The sequence below is a fragment of the Pimephales promelas genome, chromosome 4, assembly GCF_988280905.1.
Source record: "Pimephales promelas chromosome 4, fPimPro1.hap1.1, whole genome shotgun sequence".
Taxonomy (NCBI): domain Eukaryota; kingdom Metazoa; phylum Chordata; class Actinopteri; order Cypriniformes; family Leuciscidae; genus Pimephales; species Pimephales promelas.
In genome coordinates this window covers 22,920,786-22,945,002 of record NC_142772.1, presented here as the reverse complement: position 1 = coordinate 22,945,002, position 24,217 = coordinate 22,920,786, and the positions used below count along the sequence as shown (strand labels likewise).

Below are 24,217 nucleotides of genomic sequence, written 5' to 3'. Positions count from 1 at the left end.
TGGATATTCTTCTAAATATCAGAAAATTGGCTAAATGCGCTCGAAAATGGTTAAACGGTTTAACTCTGGGGAGTGGTAAAATCAGCCTATTTCCAAAAAAAAAAAGTGGAGTATCCCTTTAAGAAGACTGTCACTGTTATAAGTGTACTACTGTTAGACATCAGCTAAATGACACTTGCAAGCAGATATTGTTTAGTGTTTTAACTACCAGTACACTATCATTCAAAAAATGTTTTTGAAACAAGTCTTTAACGCTAACCAAGGTTACATTTATTTGATCCAAGATAGAAAATGGTTATAATAAGAGGGAATATTTAATATTACTCTATTTTAAAATGTCATTTATTCCTGTGACAAAACTGAATTTTCAGCAGCCATTACTCTAGTCCTCGGTGTCCCATGACATGATCCTTCAGAAAGCATGCTGATTTGGTGTTTAAAAAACATACATTTTTTATTATTAACATTTGTGCTGCATAAGTTTGTGGAAACCGTGAAACCCTTTTTTTCAGTATTTGGTGAATATAAAGTTCAGACAAACAGCACTTGGGAAATATTTCCTGGAAACAATATACAAATTTAACTGTCACTCTTGGATAAAAGCTTATGGTAGTAAAAAAAAATATTTTATTTTTAGAGAAGTAAAAGACAACATTTTGCTTAAGTATTTACAATTTAGTTTGAGAACAGCAAGTGTCAAAAGGAATCACTCAACCCGTTCATGAAACAACTGTCGACGATGTTGCTGATTTAAAAACAATTCCATCATAATGCATCCAAATCCTCATCAGTCCATTCCTGCAAAACAGAAAATCCATAAGCTTCAAGTGGCAACATGAAGATGTGCATTTGAGGAACCAATCTAAACTTACTTCCTCAGCAACCATCTGCCTTTTCACAACGTGATCGTCATCTTCATATCCATGTTTTCTTTTCCTGAAGGCCGTGGACAGAGGAAAGCATCAGAACCATACACTTATCATCTGAAGACTGCATTTATTTAGTGACTGTATTTGGCGACTCATCCCTCACACACATCCAAGCATGCTAACTAGTGCTGTAGCTCATAACTGTAGTTATAGATCAAGATCATAGATGGTTTTTTTCTGTCTGTCAATTTGTTGTTTAACTATAACCTCAACAGAAAAGTATCAGGTAGCCATTTAAAAAAAATGAATATTTGTATATAAAATTGTGAATAACGAAATCTTAAGCGCACACGGGTGAGAAACAAGGTGATGCATTGCATGTAGGCATTACGATGCCACGGCCTTCTGAAAGCGCTTGAAATTTCTTATGGCTCAATAAATCGTTCAAGACTTGCATAATCCTGAAAGGTCACCATGCCTAATTTTGTCTTTATTTTGCAGAACTGAATGTACCTTTATGGCTGTAGCCACCACAATCCAGATCCTCTGAGAGAAAAGATTGGTAGCAAAGAAAGCAAGACTTGTTCTCATCAGATGCAAAGGAAGAAGGTGGATGCACGAACCAAGTTTTGCTCGGACTCTAGATAGGCAACACACTGCCAATCTCTCAAACCAACTTGATTCAAAACTTGAATTCACAGATAAGCCATCAAATAGATGGTTAGAGGTTACGTCCGTCGAAAAGTATGTCGTGGGTCTTCTAAGACTGAAAATCATGAACACTCCAAGAGAATAACCAAAATTGAGCAAATCAGAAATGCTTGTTTACCCAACCTGCAAAATCAACATGGATCTGTCCGACTTTGCTTCCCGCTGGTAGAACCGACCTGGGAACCGTGAGCGCTAGACTGCTATCTGTAGCAAGCAAGAACTTTGGCACTGCATTGCTCTTGACCATCAGGGAAGCAAGATGCACGTCAGGTGCAAGCCTTAAAAACCGTCTCTACACTCAACTCTACCGCACAACCTTTTCCTGTTTTCGACCGCGGTTTCAGGTGCAGGTAGGCTTAGATAGATCCTAAAGATAGCAACTGATTCCTATCTTACCTTCTGAACCGCTTCGCTTGACAAGATGCTGCATCCTGGCTTTTATCTCCAAACCAGTGTTTGTGTGATACATGAGCAGATCAGTGAGACCGATTCAATTTCGGAGGATAGATTACACAAGATTGTTGCATGTGTCCACTTTTAATAACCTGCCCCCTTTGTTCTTCCACCGAAGCAACAGCAACAAACTCCAGCTCAAATTAAATTTTATAGCTTTTCACCAGAATGGGCCGAGTGGATTATGAACTTCCTGGTTCATTTCACATTCTAAAAGAAAGACCTATTGACTTTCAAACTCTATTATTTTATTATAACAGCCTGTTCGTGTTTGCCAGACTTGCTTGAGTTAATTTGGCATTTTCTTGATGTGTATTATTCCCTGAAATATGTAAAACCGCAAAAACTTAATTTAGATGATTCTACAATGTATTATTTTTTTTTTTGGACAGATAGTAGCATTGTCCTGTACTTATTGACACCCTTACAAAAAAGTGCTTGGTTGGTACCATTGTACAGTGGTGAGATCTAATGCTAATACCATGGTACTCTAACATGCACCATTGTAATGAAAGATTGCCATGGTATGCGTCCAAAAAAACTGGTTTAATCATTGTACTGTGTCCTAAAATCATGGTAATATACCCAGTTACCTTTATGTTAGTATAAGGTGTATATTCACTACCACTGACTTGAAACAGCTCTCTTTGTACCCATTTCCTGTTTTCATCTACAGTTGATGTAGGGATTCTCTACGGTACATTTAGCTGCATTTTGTGACCCAGCAAATCTATGAAAAGCATGACGCAGATTTACCTTTTTTTCTGTATTTCAGGTAGCTCATGTATTTTTATTTTTATATTTTTTACTTAAAAAAAAAAAACACTTTTGCATCTTAGATACAAAACACCAAGTGACTAACCTGGCTGAATAAAACTCTTAGTATGATTAGTTTTGTGTGCTTTAAAACTCTAAAATCTAAGTACTGTCATTTTATTTTCTCCACAAATACTCACAAGTTTGTAGCAAATTCAGCATGAACCCTTTCCAGTTTCTGTTTGCAGGCATCAACCTCCTCAGCTCTGGGAAGCTCATACACTTTCATAAGACTTGTTATTCCTATAATGAAAACAGACACAATATTAATTACACGTATATGGTTTCCTTGAATGTACCAATAACAAATGATTGATAATCCAAAGATTATTCAGTAACGCTTTATTTTTACTGTCCAGTTACCCATGTAAATACTATGTACTTATTTTAGTAACTACAATTACTGGGTAATAACCAATACTAACCCTGAACCTACCCCTGTTCCATGTACTTACCTTATATTAGCCAGTACTTTCTAGGTAAGTACACTGTAAGTACTGTACCGTAAAAGGAAGCGTTACCGATTATTCTTACCAGGCACTAAATAAGACAAAAACACCACAACAGAACAGGCAATCAAACCACCTGATGTATGACATACACTACCATCAAAAGTTTGGGTTTGGTAAGATTTTTAAAGATGTTTTTTGAAAGAAGTCTCGCTCACCAATTACAATGTCATTTATTCCTGTGGTGGCAAAGCTACACAGTTTACAGCATCATTACTCTAGTCTTCAGTGGCACATGCACCTTCAAAAATCATTCTAATATACTGATTTGGAACTCATCAAACATTTCTAATCAATGTTGAAAACAGTTCTGCGGCTTAAGATTTTTATACTAGTAGAAGTTTGAGTGCTAGTTTGCATTAAAGGAGAACTCCGGCGCAAAATGAACCTTTGGTCTAATAACACACTGGTACCTAGTCAACTGTTCTCTGAGATTTGTAAAATAAATGACATTGAGTAATGAAAAATAAAAATCACTAGTTAATACCACTAACAAGGCTCAAAATAGCCCCACGCTAACACAGTAACATAATGATGGGTCCCTACATGCAAACCAAAGCATTGAGAACTTAGTAAGTGTAGAGACAGTTTAATAAGAAGATATTTTATAAAGACAGTCCACTTTGCGTATACAGAGGAAAAAACCCAGACTGCAGCTTTAAAGTAAAAATTTGTACTTAGTGTTGCTTTAAGAATCTCTTATCTAAAGACATGTTAACAGTAAAAAAGGGGGGAATATACTTACGTCTCATTGACTCATACAACTTAGAGAGTGTCTCTTTATCCTCTTTAAGCCCCATACATTCGGTCAAATATCTGAAAATATATATATAAAAAAAAATTACATCATGCCATCTCAAGTGTTAGAATCTCTGAATGCTGAAGGAGAAACCTACGCCTCAATCTTCAGGCCAGCACGTGTTGCACTGTTGAGGATGGCTGTGAGGGCGATCTGAGATGGAGAGAAGAGGAGTCCAGTGTCTGTCATTGCTGCTCTGTTGAGAAAGTCTTCAGCACTTTTTCTCAGTATCTCTGGGTTCTCCAACAAAGGGTATCTGGTCTAAGAATACAGAAACCATGCATTCAAATTTCCTTAAATGATCTATTTAGCAACTTTTAAAAATGAAGTGCCTAATCTCTGCATCACTGGTGCAGTTTGAGCACCCCTACATAATCAGTATTGGGGAAGCTACTCTGAACCTGTAGCTTGACAAGCTACTCATAAAATTTAAAGTGCCATTTTATCCGGACTATAAGTCGCATCAGTCAAAAAATGTGTCATGAAAAAAACACAAAAAAACATAAGTCGCACTGGACTATAAATCGCATCTGTTTATGGCCAGCAATATTGTCAATGTTTAAGGACATTATGGAATTAAGATAATGTCTGTGTTCTGTCGATCTGTGATTCTACGGTGATTTTACAGTGCAAAGTAACGTTACCTCTTCAGATTGTCCTATGAAATAAACGATAGGATGATTTTACGTTGCAAAATGCCTCATCAGATTGTCCTACCAGTATGAAATAAACGAGTAGAATGATTTTACGTTAATGTTTTCATGAAAAAAAATGCTAATATGAATTTGCTTTGTATGAATGTGAGAGTAAACAGTTCTCATTACTGCTATATATCTTTGTATAGTAATAATTGACAAAAATAGTGAAAAACTTACCTCAGATGAAGAAGATCTCGCACAAGTAGTAAAATATTATGGGCGTGTTGTTCAGCGTGACAAAAATGACGTATTATTGATGTGCGCATGCGCAGTAAGCCTTGGTAGGACAATCTGACGGATAGGATGGAATGTCAGAACAGTCTGTACTATGTTATGATTGTACTGTACAATTAAATACATGTTCCTTAACCTGTTCATTAACGGAATCATTTGAGAATATCATCTGAAAATCTAATAACATCAGCAATTTTCAATTAAGAAGATTTGAGACAAATAAAAGAGAATTTAATATAAAACTGTACACTCTGTGGCGCTGCAGGATTTTGAACAAGGTCCTGAGCTGTAGCTGGGCGCCACGCACTGAGGAAACGTATCACACTTTAAACAGCACACGCATCTGTCAAAGCACCTGACATGAGACTTAGACCTGAGTGCAAAAATGGAGGCTCTAGCCCCTTCCAGAGCTGAGATATCGAAACTCAAAAATTCGGCCCGAAAAAAAAAACGACAGTGGTACCCCTTACGTTTTTTGTTTTTTTTTGGGCGAAAAATTAAGTTTCTCCAATCTTCCCAAAACTCTGGATTCTGATAGAGGGCCATGAGACTTAGACCTGAGTGCAAAAATGGAGGCTCTAGCCCCTTCCAGAGCTGAGATATCGAAACTCAAAAATTCGGCCCGAAAAAAAAACGACAGAGGTACCCCTTACGTTTTTTTTTTTTTTGGGCGAAAAATTAAGTTTCTCCAATCTTCCCAAAACTCTGGATTCTGATAGAGGGCCATGAGACTTAGACCTGAGTGCAAAAATGGAGGCTCTAGCCCCTTCCAGAGCTGAGATATCGAAACTCAAAAATTCGGCCCGAAAAAAAAAAAAACGACAGTGGTACCCCTTACGTTTTTTTTTTTTTTTGGCGAAAAATTAAGTTTCTCCAATTTTCCCAAAACTCTGGATTCTGATAGAGGGCCATGAGGCTTAGACCTGAGTGCAACAATGGAGGCTCTAGCCCCTTCCAGAGCTGAGATATCAAAACTCAAAAATTCGGCCAGAAAAAAAAAACGACAGTGGTACCCCTTACGTTTTTTTTTTTTGGGCAAAAAATTAAGTTTCTCCAATCTTCCCAAAACTCTGGATTCTGATAGAGGGCCATGAGGCTTAGACCTGAGTGCAACAATGGAGGCTCTAGCCCCTTCCAGAGCTGAGATATCAAAACTCAAAAATTCGGCCAGAAAAAAAAAACGACAGTGGTACCCCTTACGTTTTTTTTTTTTGGGCAAAAAATTAAGTTTCTCCAATCTTCCCAAAACTCTGGATTCTGATAGAGGGCCATGAGACTTAGACCTGAGTGCAAAAATGGAGGCTCTAGCCCCTTCCAGAGCTGAGATATCGAAACTCAAAAATTCGGGCCGAAAAAAAAACGACAGTGGTACCCCTTACGTTTTTTTTTTTTTAGCGAAAAATTAAGTTTCTCCAATCTTCCCAAAACTCTGGATTCTGATAGAGGGCCATGAGACTTAGACCTGAGTGCAAAAATGGAGGCTCTAGCCCCTTCCAGAGCTGAGATATCGAAACTCAAAAATTCGCCCCGAAAAAAAAACGACAGTGGTACCCCTTACGTTTTTTTTTTTTGGGTGAAAAATTAAGTTTATCCAATCTTCCCAAAACTCTGGATTCTGATAGAGGGCCATGAGGCTTAGACCTGAGTGCAAAAATGGAGGCTCTAGCCCCTTCCAGAGCTGAGATATCGAAACTCAAAAATTCGGCCCGAAAAAAAACGACAGTGGTACCCCTTACGTTTTTTTTTTTTTTGGGCAAAAAATTAAGTTTCTCCAATCTTCCCAAAACTCTGGATTCTGATAGAGGGCCATGAGACTTAGACCTGAGTGCAAAAATGGAGGCTCTAGCCCCTTTCAGAGCTGAGATATCGAAACTCAAAAATTCGGCCCGAGAAAAAAAACGACAGTGGTACCCCTTACGTTTTTTTTTTTTTTTTTGGCGAAAAATTACGTTTCTCCAATTTTCCCAAAACTCTGGATTCTGATAGAGGGCCATGAGACTTAGACCTGAGTGCAAAAATGGAGGCTCTAGCCCCTTCCAGAGCTGAGATATCGAAATTCAAAAATTCGGCCCGAAAAAAAAACGACAGTGGTACCCCTTACGGTTTTTTTTTTTTTGGGGCGAAAAATTAAGTTTCTCCAATCTTCCCAAAACTCTGGATTCTGATAGAGGGCCATGAGGCTTAGACCTGAGTGCAAAAATGGAGGTTCTAGCCCCTTCCAGAGCTGAGATATCGAAACTCAAAAATTCGGCCCGAAAAAAAAACGACAGTGGTACCCCTTACGTTTTTTTTTTTTTTTTGGGCAAAAAATTAAGTTTCTCCAATCTTCCCAAAACTCTGGATTCTGATAGAGGGCCATGAGACTTAGACCTGAGTGCAAAAATGGAGGCTCTAGCCCCTTCCAGAGCTGAGATATCGAAACTCAAAAATTCGGGCCGAAAAAAAAAACGACAGTGGTACCCCTTACGTTTTTGTTTTTTTTTTTAGCGAAAAATTAAGTTTCTCCAATCTTCCCAAAACTCTGGATTCTGATAGAGGGCCATGCGACTTAGACCTGAGTGCAAAAATGGAGGCTCTAGCCCCTTCCAGAGATGAGATATCGAAACTCAAAAATTCGGCCCGAGAAAAAAAACGACAGTGGTACCCCTTACGTTTTTTTTTTTTTTGGCGAAAAATTACGTTTCTCCAATTTTCCCAAAACTCTGGATTCTGATAGAGGGCCATGAGACTTAGACCTGAGTGCAAAAATGGAGGCTCTAGCCCCTTCCAGAGCTGAGATATCGAAATTCAAAAATTCGGCCCGAAAAAAAAACGACAGTGGTACCCCTTAGGTTTTTTTTTTTTTTGGGCGAAAAACTAAGTTTCTCCAATCTTCCCAAAACTCTGGATTCTGATAGAGGGCCATGAGGCTTAGACCTGAGTGCAAAAATGGAGGCTCTAGCCCCTTCCAGAGCTGAGATATCGAAACTCAAAAATTCGGCCCGAAAAAAAAACGACAGTGGTACCCCTTACGTTTTTTTTTTTTGGGGCAAAAAATTAAGTTTCTCCAATCTTCCCAAAACTCTGGATTCTGATAGAGGGCCATGAGACTTAGACCTGAGTGCAAAAATGGAGGCTCTAGCCCCTTCCAGAGATGAGATATCGAAACTCAAAAATTCGGCCCGAAAAAAAAAACGACAGTGGTACCCCTTACGTTTTTTGTTTTTTTTGGGGCGAAAAATTAAGTTTCTCCAATCTTCCCAAAACTCTGGATTCTGATAGAGGGCCATGAGACTTAGACCTGAGTGCAAAAATGGAGGCTCTAGCCCCTTCCAGAGCTGAGATATCAAAACTCAAAAATTCGGCCCGAAAAAAAAAACGACAGTGGTACCCCTTACGTTTTTTTTTTTGGGCGAAAAATTAAGTTTCTCCAATCTTCCCAAAACTCTGGATTCTGATAGAGGGCCATGAGACTTAGACCTGAGTGCAAAAATGGAGGCTCTAGCCCCTTCCAGAGCTGAGATATCGAAACTCAAAAATTCGGCCAGAAAAAAAAACCGACAGTGGTACCCCTTACGTTTTTTTTTTTTGGGCGAAAAAATAAGTTTCTCCAATCTTCCCAAAACTCTGGATTCTGATAGAGGGCCATGAGACTTAGACCTGAGTGCAAAAATGGAGGCTCTAGCCCCTTCCAGAGCTGAGATATCGAAACTCAAAAATTCGGCCCGAAAAAAAAAAAGACAGTGGTACCCCTTACGTTTTTTTTTTTTTGGCGAAAAATTACGTTTCTCCAATCTTCCCAAAACTCTGGATTCTGATAGAGGGCCATGAGACTTAGACCTGAGTGCAAAAATGGAGGCTCTAGCCCCTTCCAGAGCTGAGATATCGAAACTCAAAAATTCGGCCCGAAAAAAAAAAAAACGACAGTGGTACCCCTTACGTTTTTTTTTTTTTTTGGCGAAAAATTAAGTTTCTCCAATTTTCCCAAAACTCTGGATTCTGATAGAGGGCCATGAGGCTTAGACCTGAGTGCAACAATGGAGGCTCTAGCCCCTTCCAGAGCTGAGATATCGAAACTCAAAAATTCGGCCAGAAAAAAAAAACGACAGTGGTACCCCTTACGTTTTTTTTTTTTTTTTAGCGAAAAATTAAGTTTCTCCAATCTTCCCAAAACTCTGGATTCTGATAGAGGGCCATGAGACTTAGACCTGAGTGCAAAAATGGAGGCTCTAGCCCCTTCCAGAGCTGAGATATCGAAACTCAAAAATTCGGCCCGAAAAAAAAACGACAGTGGTACCCCTTACGTTTTTTTTTTTTTGGGCAAAAAAATAAGTTTCTCCAATCTTCCCAAAACTCTGGATTCTGATAGAGGGCCATGAGACTTAGACCTGAGTGCAAAAATGGAGGCTCTAGCCCCTTCCAGAGCTGAGATATCGAAATTCAAAAATTCGGCCCGAAAAAAAAAACGACAGTGGTACCCCTTACGTTTTTTTTTTTTTTTGGGCGAAAAATTAAGTTTCTCCAATCTTCCCAAAACTCTGGATTCTGATAGAGGGCCATGAGGCTTAGACCTGAGTGCAAAAATGGAGGTTCTAGCCCCTTCCAGAGCTGAGATATCGAAACTCAAAAATTCGGCCCGAAAAAAAAACGACAGTGGTACCCCTTACGTTTTTTTTTTTTTGGGCAAAAAATTAAGTTTCTCCAATCTTCCCAAAACTCTGGATTCTGATAGAGGGCCATGAGACTTAGACCTGAGTGCAAAAATGGAGGCTCTAGCCCCTTCCAGAGATGAGATATCGAAACTCAAAAATTCGGCCCGAAAAAAAAACCGACAGTGGTACCCCTTACGTTTTTTTTTTGGGCGAAAAATTAAGTTTCTCCAATCTTCCCAAAACTCTGGATTCTGATAGAGGGCCATGACACTTAGACCTGAGTGCAAAAATTGAGGCTCTAGCCCCTTCCAGAGCTGAGATATCGAAACTCAAAAATTCGGCCCGAAAAAAAAACGACAGTGGTACCCCTCACGTTTTGTTTTTTTTTTTGGCAAAAAGTTAAGTTTCTCCAATCTTCCCAAAACTCTGGATTCTGATAGAGGGCCATGAGACTTAGACCTGAGTGCAAAAATGGAGGCTCTAGCCCCTTCCAGAGCTGAGATATCGAAATTCAAAAATTCGGCCCGAAAAAAAAACGACAGTGGTACCCCTTACGTTTTTTTTTTTTTGGGCGAAAAACTAAGTTTCTCCAATCTTCCCAAAACTCTGGATTCTGATAGAGGGCCATGAGGCTTAGACCTGAGTGCAAAAATGGAGGCTCTAGCCCCTTCCAGAGCTGAGATATCGAAACTCAAAAATTCGGCCCGAAAAAAAAACGACAGTGGTACCCCTTACGTTTTTTTTTTTTTGGGCAAAAAATTAAGTTTCTCCAATCTTCCCAAAACTCTGGATTCTGATAGAGGGCCATGAGACTTAGACCTGAGTGCAAAAATGGAGGCTCTAGCCCCTTCCAGAGATGAGATATCGAAACTCAAAAATTCGGCCCGAAAAAAAAACCGACAGTGGTACCCCTTACGTTTTTTTTTTGGGCGAAAAATTAAGTTTCTCCAATCTTCCCAAAACTCTGGATTCTGATAGAGGGCCATGACACTTAGACCTGAGTGCAAAAATTGAGGCTCTAGCCCCTTCCAGAGCTGAGATATCGAAACTCAAAAATTCGGCCCGAAAAAAAAACGACAGTGGTACCCCTCACGTTTTGTTTTTTTTTTTGGCAAAAAGTTAAGTTTCTCCAATCTTCCCAAAACTCTGGATTCTGATAGAGGGCCATGACACTTAGACCTGAGTGCAAAAATTGAGGCTCTAGCCCCTTCCAGAGCTGAGATATCGAAACTCAAAAATTCGGCCCGAAAAAAAAACGACAGTGGTACCCCTTACGTTTTTTTTTTTTTTTGGGCAAAAAATTAAGTTTCACCAATCTTCCCAAAACTCTGGATTCTGATAGAGGGCCATGAGACTTAGACCTGAGTGCAAAACTGGAGGCTCTAGCCCCTTCCAGAGCTGAGATATCGAAACTCAAAAATTCGGGCCGAAAAAAAAAACGACAGTGGTACCCCTTACGTTTTTTTTTTTTTTTAGCGAAAAATTAAGTTTCTCCAATCTTCCCAAAACTCTGGATTCTGATAGAGGGCCATGAGACTTAGACCTGAGTGCAAAAATGGAGGCTCTAGCCCCTTCCAGAGATGAGATATCGAAACTCAAAAATTCGGCCCGAGAAAAAAAACGACAGTGGTACCCCTTACGTTTTTTTTTTTTTTTTGGCGAAAAATTACGTTTCTCCAATTTTCCCAAAACTCTGGATTCTGATAGAGGGCCATGAGACTTAGACCTGAGTGCAAAAATGGAGGCTCTAGCCCCTTCCAGAGCTGAGATATCGAAATTCAAAAATTCGGCCCGAAAAAAAAACGACAGTGGTACCCCTTACGTTTTTTTTTTTTTTTGGGCGAAAAATTAAGTTTCTCCAATCTTCCCAAAACTCTGGATTCTGATAGAGGTCCATGAGGCTTAGACCTGAGTGCAAAAATGGAGGCTCTAGCCCCTTCCAGAGCTGAGATATCGAAACTCAAAAATTCGGCCCGAAAAAAAAACGACAGTGGTACCCCTTACGTTTTTTTTTTTTTTGGGCAAAAAATTAAGTTTCTCCAATCTTCCCAAAACTCTGGATTCTGATAGAGGGCCATGAGACTTAGACCTGAGTGCAAAAATGGAGGCTCTAGCCCCTTCCAGAGCTGAGATATCGAAACTCAAAAATTCGGGCCGAAAAAAAAACGACAGTGGTACCCCTTACGTTTTTTTTTTTTTTTAGCGAAAAATTAAGTTTCTCCAATCTTCCCAAAACTCTGGATTCTGATAGAGGGCCATGAGACTTAGACCTGAGTGCAAAAATGGAGGCTCTAGCCCCTTCCAGAGATGAGATATCGAAACTCAAAAATTCGGCCCGAAAAAAAAAACGACAGTTTTACCCCTCACGTTTTTTTTTTTTTTGGCAAAAAATTAAGTTTCTCCAATCTTCCCAAAACTCTGGATTCTGATAGAGGGCCATGAGACTTAGACCTGAGTGCAAAAATGGAGGCTCTAGCCCCTTCCAGAGCTGAGATATCAAAACTCAAAAATTCGGCCCGAAAAAAAAAACGACAGTGGTACCCCTTACGTTTTTTTTTTTGGGCGAAAAATTAAGTTTCTCCAATCTTCCCAAAACTCTGGATTCTGATAGAGGGCCATGAGACTTAGACCTGAGTGCAAAAATGGAGGCTCTAGCCCCTTCCAGAGCTGAGATATCGAAACTCAAAAATTCGGCCAGAAAAAAAAACCGACAGTGGCACCCCTTACGTTTTTTTTTTTGGGGCGAAAAATTAAGTTTCTCCAATCTTCCCAAAACTCTGGATTCTGATAGAGGGCCATGAGACTTAGACCTGAGTGCAAAAATGGAGGCTCTAGCCCCTTCCAGAGCTGAGATATCGAAACTCAAAAATTCGGCCCGAAAAAAAAAAGACAGTGGTACCCCTTACGTTTTTTTTTTTTTGGCGAAAAATTACGTTTCTCCAATCTTCCCAAAACTCTGGATTCTGATAGAGGGCCATGAGACTTAGACCTGAGTGCAAAAATGGAGGCTCTAGCCCCTTCCAGAGCTGAGATATCGAAACTCAAAAATTCGGCCCGAAAAAAAAAACGACAGTGGTACCCCTTACGTTTTTTGTTTTTTTTTTGGGCGAAAAATTAAGTTTCTCCAATTTTCCCAAAACTCTGGATTCTGATAGAGGGCCATGAGACTTAGACCTGAGTGCAAAAATGGAGGCTCTAGCCCCTTCCAGAGCTGAGATATCGAAACTCAAAAATTCGGCCCGAAAAAAAAAACGACAGTGGTACCCCTTACGTTTTTTTTTTTTTGGGCGAAAAATTAAGTTTCTCCAATCTTCCCAAAACTCTGGATTCTGATAGAGGGCCATGAGACTTAGACCTGAGTGCAAAAATGGAGGCTCTAGCCCCTTCCAGAGCTGAGATATCGAAACTCAAAAATTCGACACGAAAAAAAAACGACAGTGGTACCCCTTACGTTTTTTTTTTTTTGGGGGCGAAAAATTAAGTTTCTCCAATCTTCCCAAAACTCTGGATTTTGATAGAGGACCATGAGACTTAGACCTGAGTGCAAAAATGAAGGCTCTAGCCCCTTCCAGAGCTGAGATATCGAAACTCAAAAATTCGGGCCGAAAAAAAAAACGACAGTGGTACCCCTTACGTTTTTTTTTTTTTGGCGAAAAATTAAGTTTCTCCAATCTTCCCAAAACTCTGGATTCTGATAGAGGGCCATGAGACTTAGACCTGAGTGCAAAAATGGAGGCTCTAGCCCCTTCCAGAGCTGAGATATCGAAACTCAAAGATTCGGCCCGAAAAAAAAAAGACAGTGGTACCCCTTACGTTTTTTTTTTTTTTAGGCAAAAAATTAAGTTTCTCCAATCTTCCCAAAACTCTGGATTCTGATAGAGGGCCATGAGACTTAGACCTGAGTGCAAAAATGGAGGCTCTAGCCCCTTCCAGAGCTGAGATATCGAAACTCAAAAATTCGGGCCGAAAAAAAAAACGACAGTGGTACTACCCCTTACGTTTTTTTTTTTTTTTTGGCGAAAAATTAAGTTTCTCCAATCTTCCCAAAACTCTGGATTCTGATAGAGGGCCATGAGACTTAGACCTGAGTGCAAAAATGGAGGCTCTAGCCCCTTCCAGAGATGAGATATCGAAACTCAAAAATTCGGCCCGAAAAAAAAACGACAGTGGTACCCCTTACGTTTTTTTTTTTGGGCGAAAAATTAAGTTTCTCCAATCTTCCCAAAACTCTGGATTCTGATAGAGGGCCATGAGACTTAGACCTGAGTGCAAAAATGGAGGCTCTAGCCCCTTCCAGAGCTGAGATATCGAAACTCAAAAATTCGACACGAAAAAAAAACGACAGTGGTACCCCTTACGTTTTTTTTTTTTTGGGGCGAAAAATTAAGTTTCTCCAATCTTCCCAAAACTCTGGATTCTGATAGAGGGCCATGAGACTTAGACCTGAGTGCAAAAATGGAGGCTCTAGCCCCTTCCAGAGCTGAGATATCGAAACTCAAAAATTCGTCCCGAAAAAAAAACGACAGTGGTACCCCTTACGTTTTTTTTTTTTTTGGGCGAAAAATTAATTTTCTCCAATCTTCCCAAAACTCTGGATTCTGATAGAGGGCCATGAGACTTAGACCTGAGTGCAAAAATGGAGGCTCTAGCCCCTTCCAGAGCTGAGATATCGAAATTCAAAAATTCGGCCCGAAAAAAAACGACAGTGGTACCCCTTACGGTTTTTTTTTTTTGGGCGAAAAATTAAGTTTCTCCAATCTTCCCAAAACTCTGGATTCTGATAGAGGGCCATGAGACTTAGACCTGAGTGCAAAAATGGAGGCTCTAGCCCCTTCCAGAGCTGAGATATCAAAACTCAAAAATTCGGCCCGAAAAAAAAACGACAGTGGTACCCCTTAAGTTTTTTTTTTTGGGCGAAAAATTAAGTTTCTCCAATCTTCCCAAAACTCTGGATTCTGATAGAGGGCCATGAGACTTAGACCTGAGTGCAAAAATGGAGGCTCTAGCCCCTTCCAGAGCTGAGATATCGAAACTCAAAAATTCGGCCCGAAAAAAAAACGACAGTGGTACCCCTTAAGTTTTTTTTTTTTGGGCGAAAAATTAAGTTTCTCCAATCTTCCCAAAACTCTGGATTCTGATAGAGGGCCATGAGACTTAGACCTGAGTGCAAAAATGGAGGCTCTAGCCCCTTCCAGAGCTGAGATATCGAAACTCAAAAATTCGGCCCGAAAAAAAAAACGACAGTGGTACCCCTTACGTTTTTTTTTTTTTGGGCGAAAAATTAAGTTTCTCCAATCTTCCCAAAACTCTGGATTCTGATAGAGGGCCATGAGACTTAGACCTGAGTGCAAAAATGGAGGCTCTAGCCCCTTCCAGAGCTGAGATATCGAAACTCAAAAATTCGGCCCGAAAAAAAAGTACCCCTTACGTTTTTTTTTTTTTTTGGGCGAAAAATTAAGTTTCTCCAATCTTCCCAAAACTCTGGATTCTGATAGAGGGCCATGAGACTTAGACCTGAGTGCAAAAATGGAGGCTCTAGCCCCTTCCAGAGCTGAGATATCGAAACTCAAAAATTCGGCCCGAAAAAAAAAACGACAGTGGTACCCCTTACGTTTTTTTTTTTTGGGCGAAAAATTAAGTTTCTCCAATCTTCCCAAAACTCTGGATTCTGATAGAGGGCCATGAGACTTAGACCTGAGTGCAAAAATGGAGGCTCTAGCCCCTTCCAGAGCTGAGATATCGAAACTCAAAAATTCGGCCCGAAAAAAAAACGACAGTGGTACCCCTTACGTTTTTTTTTTTTGGGCGAAAAATTAAGTTTCTCCAATCTTCCCAAAACTCTGGATTCTGATAGAGGGCCATGAGACTTAGACCTGAGTGCAAAAATGGAGGCTCTAGCTCCTTCCAGAGCTGAGATATCGAAACTCAAAAATTCGGCCCGAAAAAAAAAAACGACAGTGGTACCCCTTACGTTTTTTTTTTTTTTGGGCGAAAAATTAAGTTTCTCCAATCTGCCCAAAACTCTGGATTCTGATAGAGGGCCATGAGACTTAGACCTGAGTGCAAAAATGGAGGCTCTAGCCCCTTCCAGAGATGAGATATCGAAACTCAAAAATTCGGCCCGAAAAAAAAACCGACAGTGGTACCCCTTACGTTTTTTTTTTTTTGGGCAAAAAATTAAGTTTCTCCAATCTTCCCAAAACTCTGGATTCTGATAGAGGGCCATGAGACTTAGACCTGAGTGCAAAAATGGAGGCTCTAGCCCCTTCCAGAGATGAGATATCGAAACTCAAAAATTCGGCCCGAAAAAAAAACCGACAGTGGTACCCCTTACGTTTTTTTTTTGGGCGAAAAATTAAGTTTCTCCAATCTTCCCAAAACTCTGGATTCTGATAGAGGGCCATGACACTTAGACCTGAGTGCAAAAATTGAGGCTCTAGCCCCTTCCAGAGCTGAGATATCGAAACTCAAAAATTCGGCCCGAAAAAAAAACGACAGTGGTACCCCTCACGTTTTGTTTTTTTTTTTGGCAAAAAGTTAAGTTTCTCCAATCTTCCCAAAACTCTGGATTCTGATAGAGGGCCATGACACTTAGACCTGAGTGCAAAAATTGAGGCTCTAGCCCCTTCCAGAGCTGAGATATCGAAACTCAAAAATTCGGCCCGAAAAAAAAACGACAGTGGTACCCCTTACGTTTTTTTTTTTTTTGGGCAAAAAATTAAGTTTCACCAATCTTCCCAAAACTCTGGATTCTGATAGAGGGCCATGAGACTTAGACCTGAGTGCAAAACTGGAGGCTCTAGCCCCTTCCAGAGCTGAGATATCGAAACTCAAAAATTCGGGCCGAAAAAAAAAACGACAGTGGTACCCCTTACGTTTTTTTTTTTTTTTAGCGAAAAATTAAGTTTCTCCAATCTTCCCAAAACTCTGGATTCTGATAGAGGGCCATGAGACTTAGACCTGAGTGCAAAAATGGAGGCTCTAGCCCCTTCCAGAGATGAGATATCGAAACTCAAAAATTCGGCCCGAGAAAAAAAACGACAGTGGTACCCCTTACGTTTTTTTTTTTTTTTTGGCGAAAAATTACGTTTCTCCAATTTTCCCAAAACTCTGGATTCTGATAGAGGGCCATGAGACTTAGACCTGAGTGCAAAAATGGAGGCTCTAGCCCCTTCCAGAGCTGAGATATCGAAATTCAAAAATTCGGCCCGAAAAAAAAACGACAGTGGTACCCCTTACGTTTTTTTTTTTTTTTTGGGCGAAAAATTAAGTTTCTCCAATCTTCCCAAAACTCTGGATTCTGATAGAGGGCCATGAGGCTTAGACCTGAGTGCAAAAATGGAGGCTCTAGCCCCTTCCAGAGCTGAGATATCGAAACTCAAAAATTCGGCCCGAAAAAAAAACGACAGTGGTACCCCTTACGTTTTTTTTTTTTTTGGGCAAAAAATTAAGTTTCTCCAATCTTCCCAAAACTCTGGATTCTGATAGAGGGCCATGAGACTTAGACCTGAGTGCAAAAATGGAGGCTCTAGCCCCTTCCAGAGCTGAGATATCGAAACTCAAAAATTCGGGCCGAAAAAAAAACGACAGTGGTACCCCTTACGTTTTTTTTTTTTTTTAGCGAAAAATTAAGTTTCTCCAATCTTCCCAAAACTCTGGATTCTGATAGAGGGCCATGAGACTTAGACCTGAGTGCAAAAATGGAGGCTCTAGCCCCTTCCAGAGATGAGATATCGAAACTCAAAAATTCGGCCCGAAAAAAAAAACGACAGTTTTACCCCTCACGTTTTTTTTTTTTTTGGCAAAAAATTAAGTTTCTCCAATCTTCCCAAAACTCTGGATTCTGATAGAGGGCCATGAGACTTAGACCTGAGTGCAAAAATGGAGGCTCTAGCCCCTTCCAGAGCTGAGATATCAAAACTCAAAAATTCGGCCCGAAAAAAAAAACGACAGTGGTACCCCTTACGTTTTTTTTTTTGGGCGAAAAATTAAGTTTCTCCAATCTTCCCAAAACTCTGGATTCTGATAGAGGGCCATGAGACTTAGACCTGAGTGCAAAAATGGAGGCTCTAGCCCCTTCCAGAGCTGAGATATCGAAACTCAAAAATTCGGCCAGAAAAAAAAACCGACAGTGGCACCCCTTACGTTTTTTTTTTTGGGGCGAAAAATTAAGTTTCTCCAATCTTCCCAAAACTCTGGATTCTGATAGAGGGCCATGAGACTTAGACCTGAGTGCAAAAATGGAGGCTCTAGCCCCTTCCAGAGCTGAGATATCGAAACTCAAAAATTCGGCCCGAAAAAAAAAAGACAGTGGTACCCCTTACGTTTTTTTTTTTTTTGGCGAAAAATTACGTTTCTCCAATCTTCCCAAAACTCTGGATTCTGATAGAGGGCCATGAGACTTAGACCTGAGTGCAAAAATGGAGGCTCTAGCCCCTTCCAGAGCTGAGATATCGAAACTCAAAAATTCGGCCCGAAAAAAAAAACGACAGTGGTACCCCTTACGTTTTTTGTTTTTTTTTTGGGCGAAAAATTAAGTTTCTCCAATTTTCCCAAAACTCTGGATTCTGATAGAGGGCCATGAGACTTAGACCTGAGTGCAAAAATGGAGGCTCTAGCCCCTTCCAGAGCTGAGATATCGAAACTCAAAAATTCGGCCCGAAAAAAAAAACGACAGTGGTACCCCTTACGTTTTTTTTTTTTTGGGCGAAAAATTAAGTTTCTCCAATCTTCCCAAAACTCTGGATTCTGATAGAGGGCCATGAGACTTAGACCTGAGTGCAAAAATGGAGGCTCTAGCCCCTTCCAGAGCTGAGATATCGAAACTCAAAAATTCGACACGAAAAAAAAACGACAGTGGTACCCCTTACGTTTTTTTTTTTTTGGGGGCGAAAAATTAAGTTTCTCCAATCTTCCCAAAACTCTGGATTTTGATAGAGGACCATGAGACTTAGACCTGAGTGCAAAAATGAAGGCTCTAGCCCCTTCCAGAGCTGAGATATCGAAACTCAAAAATTCGGGCCGAAAAAAAAAACGACAGTGGTACCCCTTACGTTTTTTTTTTTTTGGCGAAAAATTAAGTTTCTCCAATCTTCCCAAAACTCTGGATTCTGATAGAGGGCCATGAGACTTAGACCTGAGTGCAAAAATGGAGGCTCTAGCCCCTTCCAGAGCTGAGATATCGAAACTCAAAGATTCGGCCCGAAAAAAAAAAGACAGTGGTACCCCTTACGGTTTTTTTTTTTTTTAGGCAAAAAATTAAGTTTCTCCAATCTTCCCAAAACTCTGGATTCTGATAGAGGGCCATGAGACTTAGACCTGAGTGCAAAAATGGAGGCTCTAGCCCCTTCCAGAGCTGAGATATCGAAACTCAAAAATTCGGGCCGAAAAAAAAAACGACAGTGGTACTACCCCTTACGTTTTTTTTTTTTTTTGGCGAAAAATTAAGTTTCTCCAATCTTCCCAAAACTCTGGATTCTGATAGAGGGCCATGAGACTTAGACCTGAGTGCAAAAATGGAGGCTCTAGCCCCTTCCAGAGATGAGATATCGAAACTCAAAAATTCGGCCCGAAAAAAAAACGACAGTGGTACCCCTTACGTTTTTTTTTTTGGGCGAAAAATTAAGTTTCTCCAATCTTCCCAAAACTCTGGATTCTGATAGAGGGCCATGAGACTTAGACCTGAGTGCAAAAATGGAGGCTCTAGCCCCTTCCAGAGCTGAGATATCGAAACTCAAAAATTCGACACGAAAAAAAAACGACAGTGGTACCCCTTACGTTTTTTTTTTTTTTGGGGCGAAAAATTAAGTTTCTCCAATCTTCCCAAAACTCTGGATTCTGATAGAGGGCCATGAGACTTAGACCTGAGTGCAAAAATGGAGGCTCTAGCCCCTTCCAGAGCTGAGATATCGAAACTCAAAAATTCGTCCCGAAAAAAAAACGACAGTGGTACCCCTTACGTTTTTTTTTTTTTTTGGGCGAAAAATTAATTTTCTCCAATCTTCCCAAAACTCTGGATTCTGATAGAGGGCCATGAGACTTAGACCTGAGTGCAAAAATGGAGGCTCTAGCCCCTTCCAGAGCTGAGATATCGAAATTCAAAAATTCGGCCCGAAAAAAAACGACAGTGGTACCCCTTACGGTTTTTTTTTTTTGGGCGAAAAATTAAGTTTCTCCAATCTTCCCAAAACTCTGGATTCTGATAGAGGGCCATGAGACTTAGACCTGAGTGCAAAAATGGAGGCTCTAGCCCCTTCCAGAGCTGAGATATCAAAACTCAAAAATTCGGCCCGAAAAAAAAACGACAGTGGTACCCCTTAAGTTTTTTTTTTTGGGCGAAAAATTAAGTTTCTCCAATCTTCCCAAAACTCTGGATTCTGATAGAGGGCCATGAGACTTAGACCTGAGTGCAAAAATGGAGGCTCTAGCCCCTTCCAGAGCTGAGATATCGAAACTCAAAAATTCGGCCCGAAAAAAAAACGACAGTGGTACCCCTTAAGTTTTTTTTTTTTGGGCGAAAAATTAAGTTTCTCCAATCTTCCCAAAACTCTGGATTCTGATAGAGGGCCATGAGACTTAGACCTGAGTGCAAAAATGGAGGCTCTAGCCCCTTCCAGAGCTGAGATATCGAAACTCAAAAATTCGGCCCGAAAAAAAAAACGACAGTGGTACCCCTTACGTTTTTTTTTTTTTGGGCGAAAAATTAAGTTTCTCCAATCTTCCCAAAACTCTGGATTCTGATAGAGGGCCATGAGACTTAGACCTGAGTGCAAAAATGGAGGCTCTAGCCCCTTCCAGAGCTGAGATATCGAAACTCAAAAATTCGGCCCGAAAAAAAAGTACCCCTTACGTTTTTTTTTTTTTTTGGGCGAAAAATTAAGTTTCTCCAATCTTCCCAAAACTCTGGATTCTGATAGAGGGCCATGAGACTTAGACCTGAGTGCAAAAATGGAGGCTCTAGCCCCTTCCAGAGCTGAGATATCGAAACTCAAAAATTCGGCCCGAAAAAAAAAACGACAGTGGTACCCCTTACGTTTTTTTTTTTTGGGCGAAAAATTAAGTTTCTCCAATCTTCCCAAAACTCTGGATTCTGATAGAGGGCCATGAGACTTAGACCTGAGTGCAAAAATGGAGGCTCTAGCCCCTTCCAGAGCTGAGATATCGAAACTCAAAAATTCGGCCCGAAAAAAAAACGACAGTGGTACCCCTTACGTTTTTTTTTTTTGGGCGAAAAATTAAGTTTCTCCAATCTTCCCAAAACTCTGGATTCTGATAGAGGGCCATGAGACTTAGACCTGAGTGCAAAAATGGAGGCTCTAGCTCCTTCCAGAGCTGAGATATCGAAACTCAAAAATTCGGCCCGAAAAAAAAAAACGACAGTGGTACCCCTTACGTTTTTTTTTTTTTTTGGGCGAAAAATTAAGTTTCTCCAATCTGCCCAAAACTCTGGATTCTGATAGAGGGCCATGAGCAGAGCCGGCTGCAGAAACAAACCAATGGACGGGCATTTAATATTGTAGGGGGGGCCTAATTATGACATCCAATACATTTTTCTATAGGACAAAAACCAACTATTACGCCGATTTCAAGTACCAGGCGTAATTTGCGGGTGGGATATGTCCCCCCCGTCGATATTGTACCCACCACTTTTGAAACATTCCGGCACGAATGTACCAATTCAAATAAACAAAACATCTTCAGTTAACTAGCAGAGCATTCGTTTCGTTCGTTTTTTAAATAAGAGACGATCTAGCGCTGAAATGTGTTTTTAAAATCAACTGTTCAAATTAATGCTCGTTGCCGCTGGCGCGGATAGGCTAATGTGTTTTTTTTATTGGCTTGCGCACAGTCTTCACTCGGACGCGCAATCCGTTGTGGAGAGACTCTATTCATTACGGTGAAATTAAAACACAAAATGTTCTGAAGATGTTTTGTCTGTGCCTGATATACAACCACTGATAAACATAATCAGTTTTGATGGAAAAAAAATGTTATTAGAACGGATTAGAACCCAGAATCTCTGGCACGCTTGGCAAAAGTTCTACCCCTGGACCATTATTTACATTCACGTTTAATACAAATATAAAGGCGTAATTGAACGACCACATAAACCTAAATCAATAACTATTTAAATCGATTAAAGGATATCGTAATGTTATTGTACATATCTGTTTTATGATTTAGCATTGTGTCAGGGCTGGTGCAACTTAAGAAGAGTACTAAAAAGTCGACGTTTTTGGGAGTGGAATCTCCGCATGAGTTATTCAATACATTATTTTTATTTTTAAAATAAATTTCTTTTTAAAATGTATTAATTGCAAATTGCATGGAGAGGGGGGCACAGGCGCTCCGTAGGCGGGCCCGGCCCCCTAAGGCCCGCCCATAGCGCCGGGTATGACCTGACAGGCAAACCATGTTAAACATTACGCTTACGCATTATTTTTAAGTTTAAAATAAAGAATTCTCATGTTTTGGGCAGCTTGGATCACACACCTCCCCCAACAGCTCACTCCGTTTCCCCAAATATTCTTAGAGTATTTTTTTTCCATCAGAATACATTATTCAGTTCTGTAATTTGATGCGGCTCGTGGAAGTTTCCCATGCTCAGCAAGAGTAATCGATAAATGACATTCGTTGTTGATTTATTGATATATTTACAAATCACTGAATGCCCAATTTTAGATTGTGATCTAATAAGACGACAACACTATACTGCTTCAATGCATTGCAGGTTTGTCAAAACGCAAAACTGAATGTATTTGGTCGAGCTACCACACTACTTGCTGTAAAAAGTAGTTAGCTAACAGAAAAGCTACATTTTTTTCAAAGCAACTGAGCAACTGTCAAGCTACTGAAAAAGGTTTAATTAGTAGAGTTGCTACTTGTAGATAGCTATTCCCAACACTGAACATAATAACATTGCCTAAGGCTAAGCCAATGGTGTGCATCTGGAGTGGGACTGTCTGCAACCAGGCTTTAAGCTCACCTTCATGTCAATCAGAAAACCCTCCAAGGGCCGATACGGATTGTGAACAACTAGATGAAAATTGAGCTGTTGGATAAGCAGCAGCTCATACTCCAGAATCTGTTCTAGAGCTCTCTCCTGTCCCGCTGGGCTGTCCTGAATGTTCCCCACAAACTGAGTGCTGGAGACATTAAACTCATCCACTTTACAGGAGAGATATATACATGTCAACCTGCAAAGGTAAGTTGTAAAGGTCAGAACTGCAAAATCTAACAAATAAAAAAAACTTGATCTTACGATTTATTTCAGTCTCCGTGGATACGCTTACATTATTGTCCGAGGGTGATATTCCATTAAAGAGTTGTTTAAATAGAATCTTCGAAAATACATACAAGCTGTTCCCTGAAAAACATTAAAAAGTTTAGTTAAAAACCTTTAAAAAAAAAAACAGAACAGAACTGGATGAACTTATAATGTATATAAAACTGATAAGGATTACCACAACAGATTTAGGCATCACTGGCTTGAACATGGCACAGAAGTCTAACAATCTCTTCTCGTAGTGTCTGAAGAGCACTTTCTCTTCCCGTCCATCAAGAAGCATGGATTCATTTATTCCGGGCTGAAAAACAGATGAAGATATAATGTGTGGTGCAAGCTGTTAACACTATAAATTACTGTTTCGCTATGAAATGCAGTGTGTGAATAATAAAAGCAAAATTATAACGTGTTGTCTACTAGCTTGCAAAGAGAATACAAATAACTCCTAATTGTGACTTACCTTACCACTGGATAGGGCTTTTGAGCAAAACTTCTGATTAGCTTCTAATCTTAATTTATCTAATGTTTCCTCTGTATCATAAGTCCAGAATTTCTTCTGTGAGCTGTTGTGATACATGTTGAATATTAGGCTGTGGATAGAACAATACAACTATGATTATTACACACCAAATACGTGTTGTTTGGCATCCTGTAACTCTCGTGCAGACAAGTATGCACATATAAATATTCTACTTTTTAGTATTCAAGCTAATCTACTGTATTTTTGAAGCAGTTAACTAAATCAATGTTTTCATTTCTCATTAAAAGTATGCTTCAATCTCACCCCTCTTGGGCACACGGTGATGTTCCGACTGTGTATTAAATCAAGGATTGCAGTACAAATATCAAATGGTTGTAAAAGATTCGGCTACTGATCTTTGTGTCAACCAAGATTTCAACAGTCGACATGCGTGTTTTCAAACATCGTGAGAACCCGTCGCGTGTTTATCACGTCACTCTTTAAGCGCCTTTGGATGATGACGAGTCTGATTCATTTCATTGAGTCGGTTCTTTCAAATAGTTTGTTTAAAAGAACCGGTCAAACGAACAATCCAGTAATTATTTAACATCATGGCCTTATTTATTATCTCGCCCTCCAAAATTACAGATTAGAGTTATTTAAAAACACATACTTTAGTTTTATTTTGATTAGATTTTATTAACAAGGGGGTAACTTATGCAAATCATGTCAATATTCTCAATGATATTAAT

The 24,217-nt window shown here is 39.9% G+C and overlaps 2 protein-coding genes across 2 annotated transcripts in view; one reads left to right on the top strand and one right to left on the bottom strand.

Moving 5' to 3' along the window:
* The window catches only part of rasa1a (RAS p21 protein activator (GTPase activating protein) 1a), a 97,499-nt gene extending 94,575 nt beyond the window's left edge, over nt 1-2,924 (top strand). The window contains exon 26 of the mRNA XM_089130124.1: nt 1,371-2,924. Coding sequence (XP_088986250.1) covers nt 1,371-1,419 — 49 coding nt within the window. The 3' untranslated portion in view covers nt 1,420-2,924. The remainder of the gene's footprint in view (nt 1-1,370) is intronic.
* Nucleotides 614-24,217, bottom strand: ccnh (cyclin H). Its single transcript, XM_089130126.1, has 10 exons — nt 23,790-24,217; nt 23,466-23,595; nt 23,184-23,306; nt 23,013-23,086; nt 22,706-22,916; nt 4,255-4,418; nt 4,104-4,174; nt 2,990-3,092; nt 873-936; nt 614-798 (listed from the first exon to the last, which is right to left on the bottom strand). The coding sequence occupies exons 2-10, from the start codon at nt 23,580-23,582 to the stop codon at nt 766-768; spliced, it is 960 nt and encodes a 319-aa protein (XP_088986252.1). The 5' UTR covers nt 23,583-23,595; nt 23,790-24,217; the 3' UTR covers nt 614-765.

Excerpts from the sequence above, each read along its gene's own strand:
- ccnh (XM_089130126.1), bottom strand. The coding sequence starts at position 23,582 with ATGTATCACAACAGCTCACAGAAGAAATTCTGGACTTATGATACAGAG. Across the intron at positions 22,917-23,012 it reads TATCACCCTCGGACAATAAT|GTTGACATGTATATATCTCT; the intron begins GTAAGCGTATCC and ends TTACCTTTGCAG. Across the intron at positions 799-872 it reads GGCAGATGGTTGCTGAGGAA|GAATGGACTGATGAGGATTT; the intron begins GTAAGTTTAGAT and ends TCTGTTTTGCAG.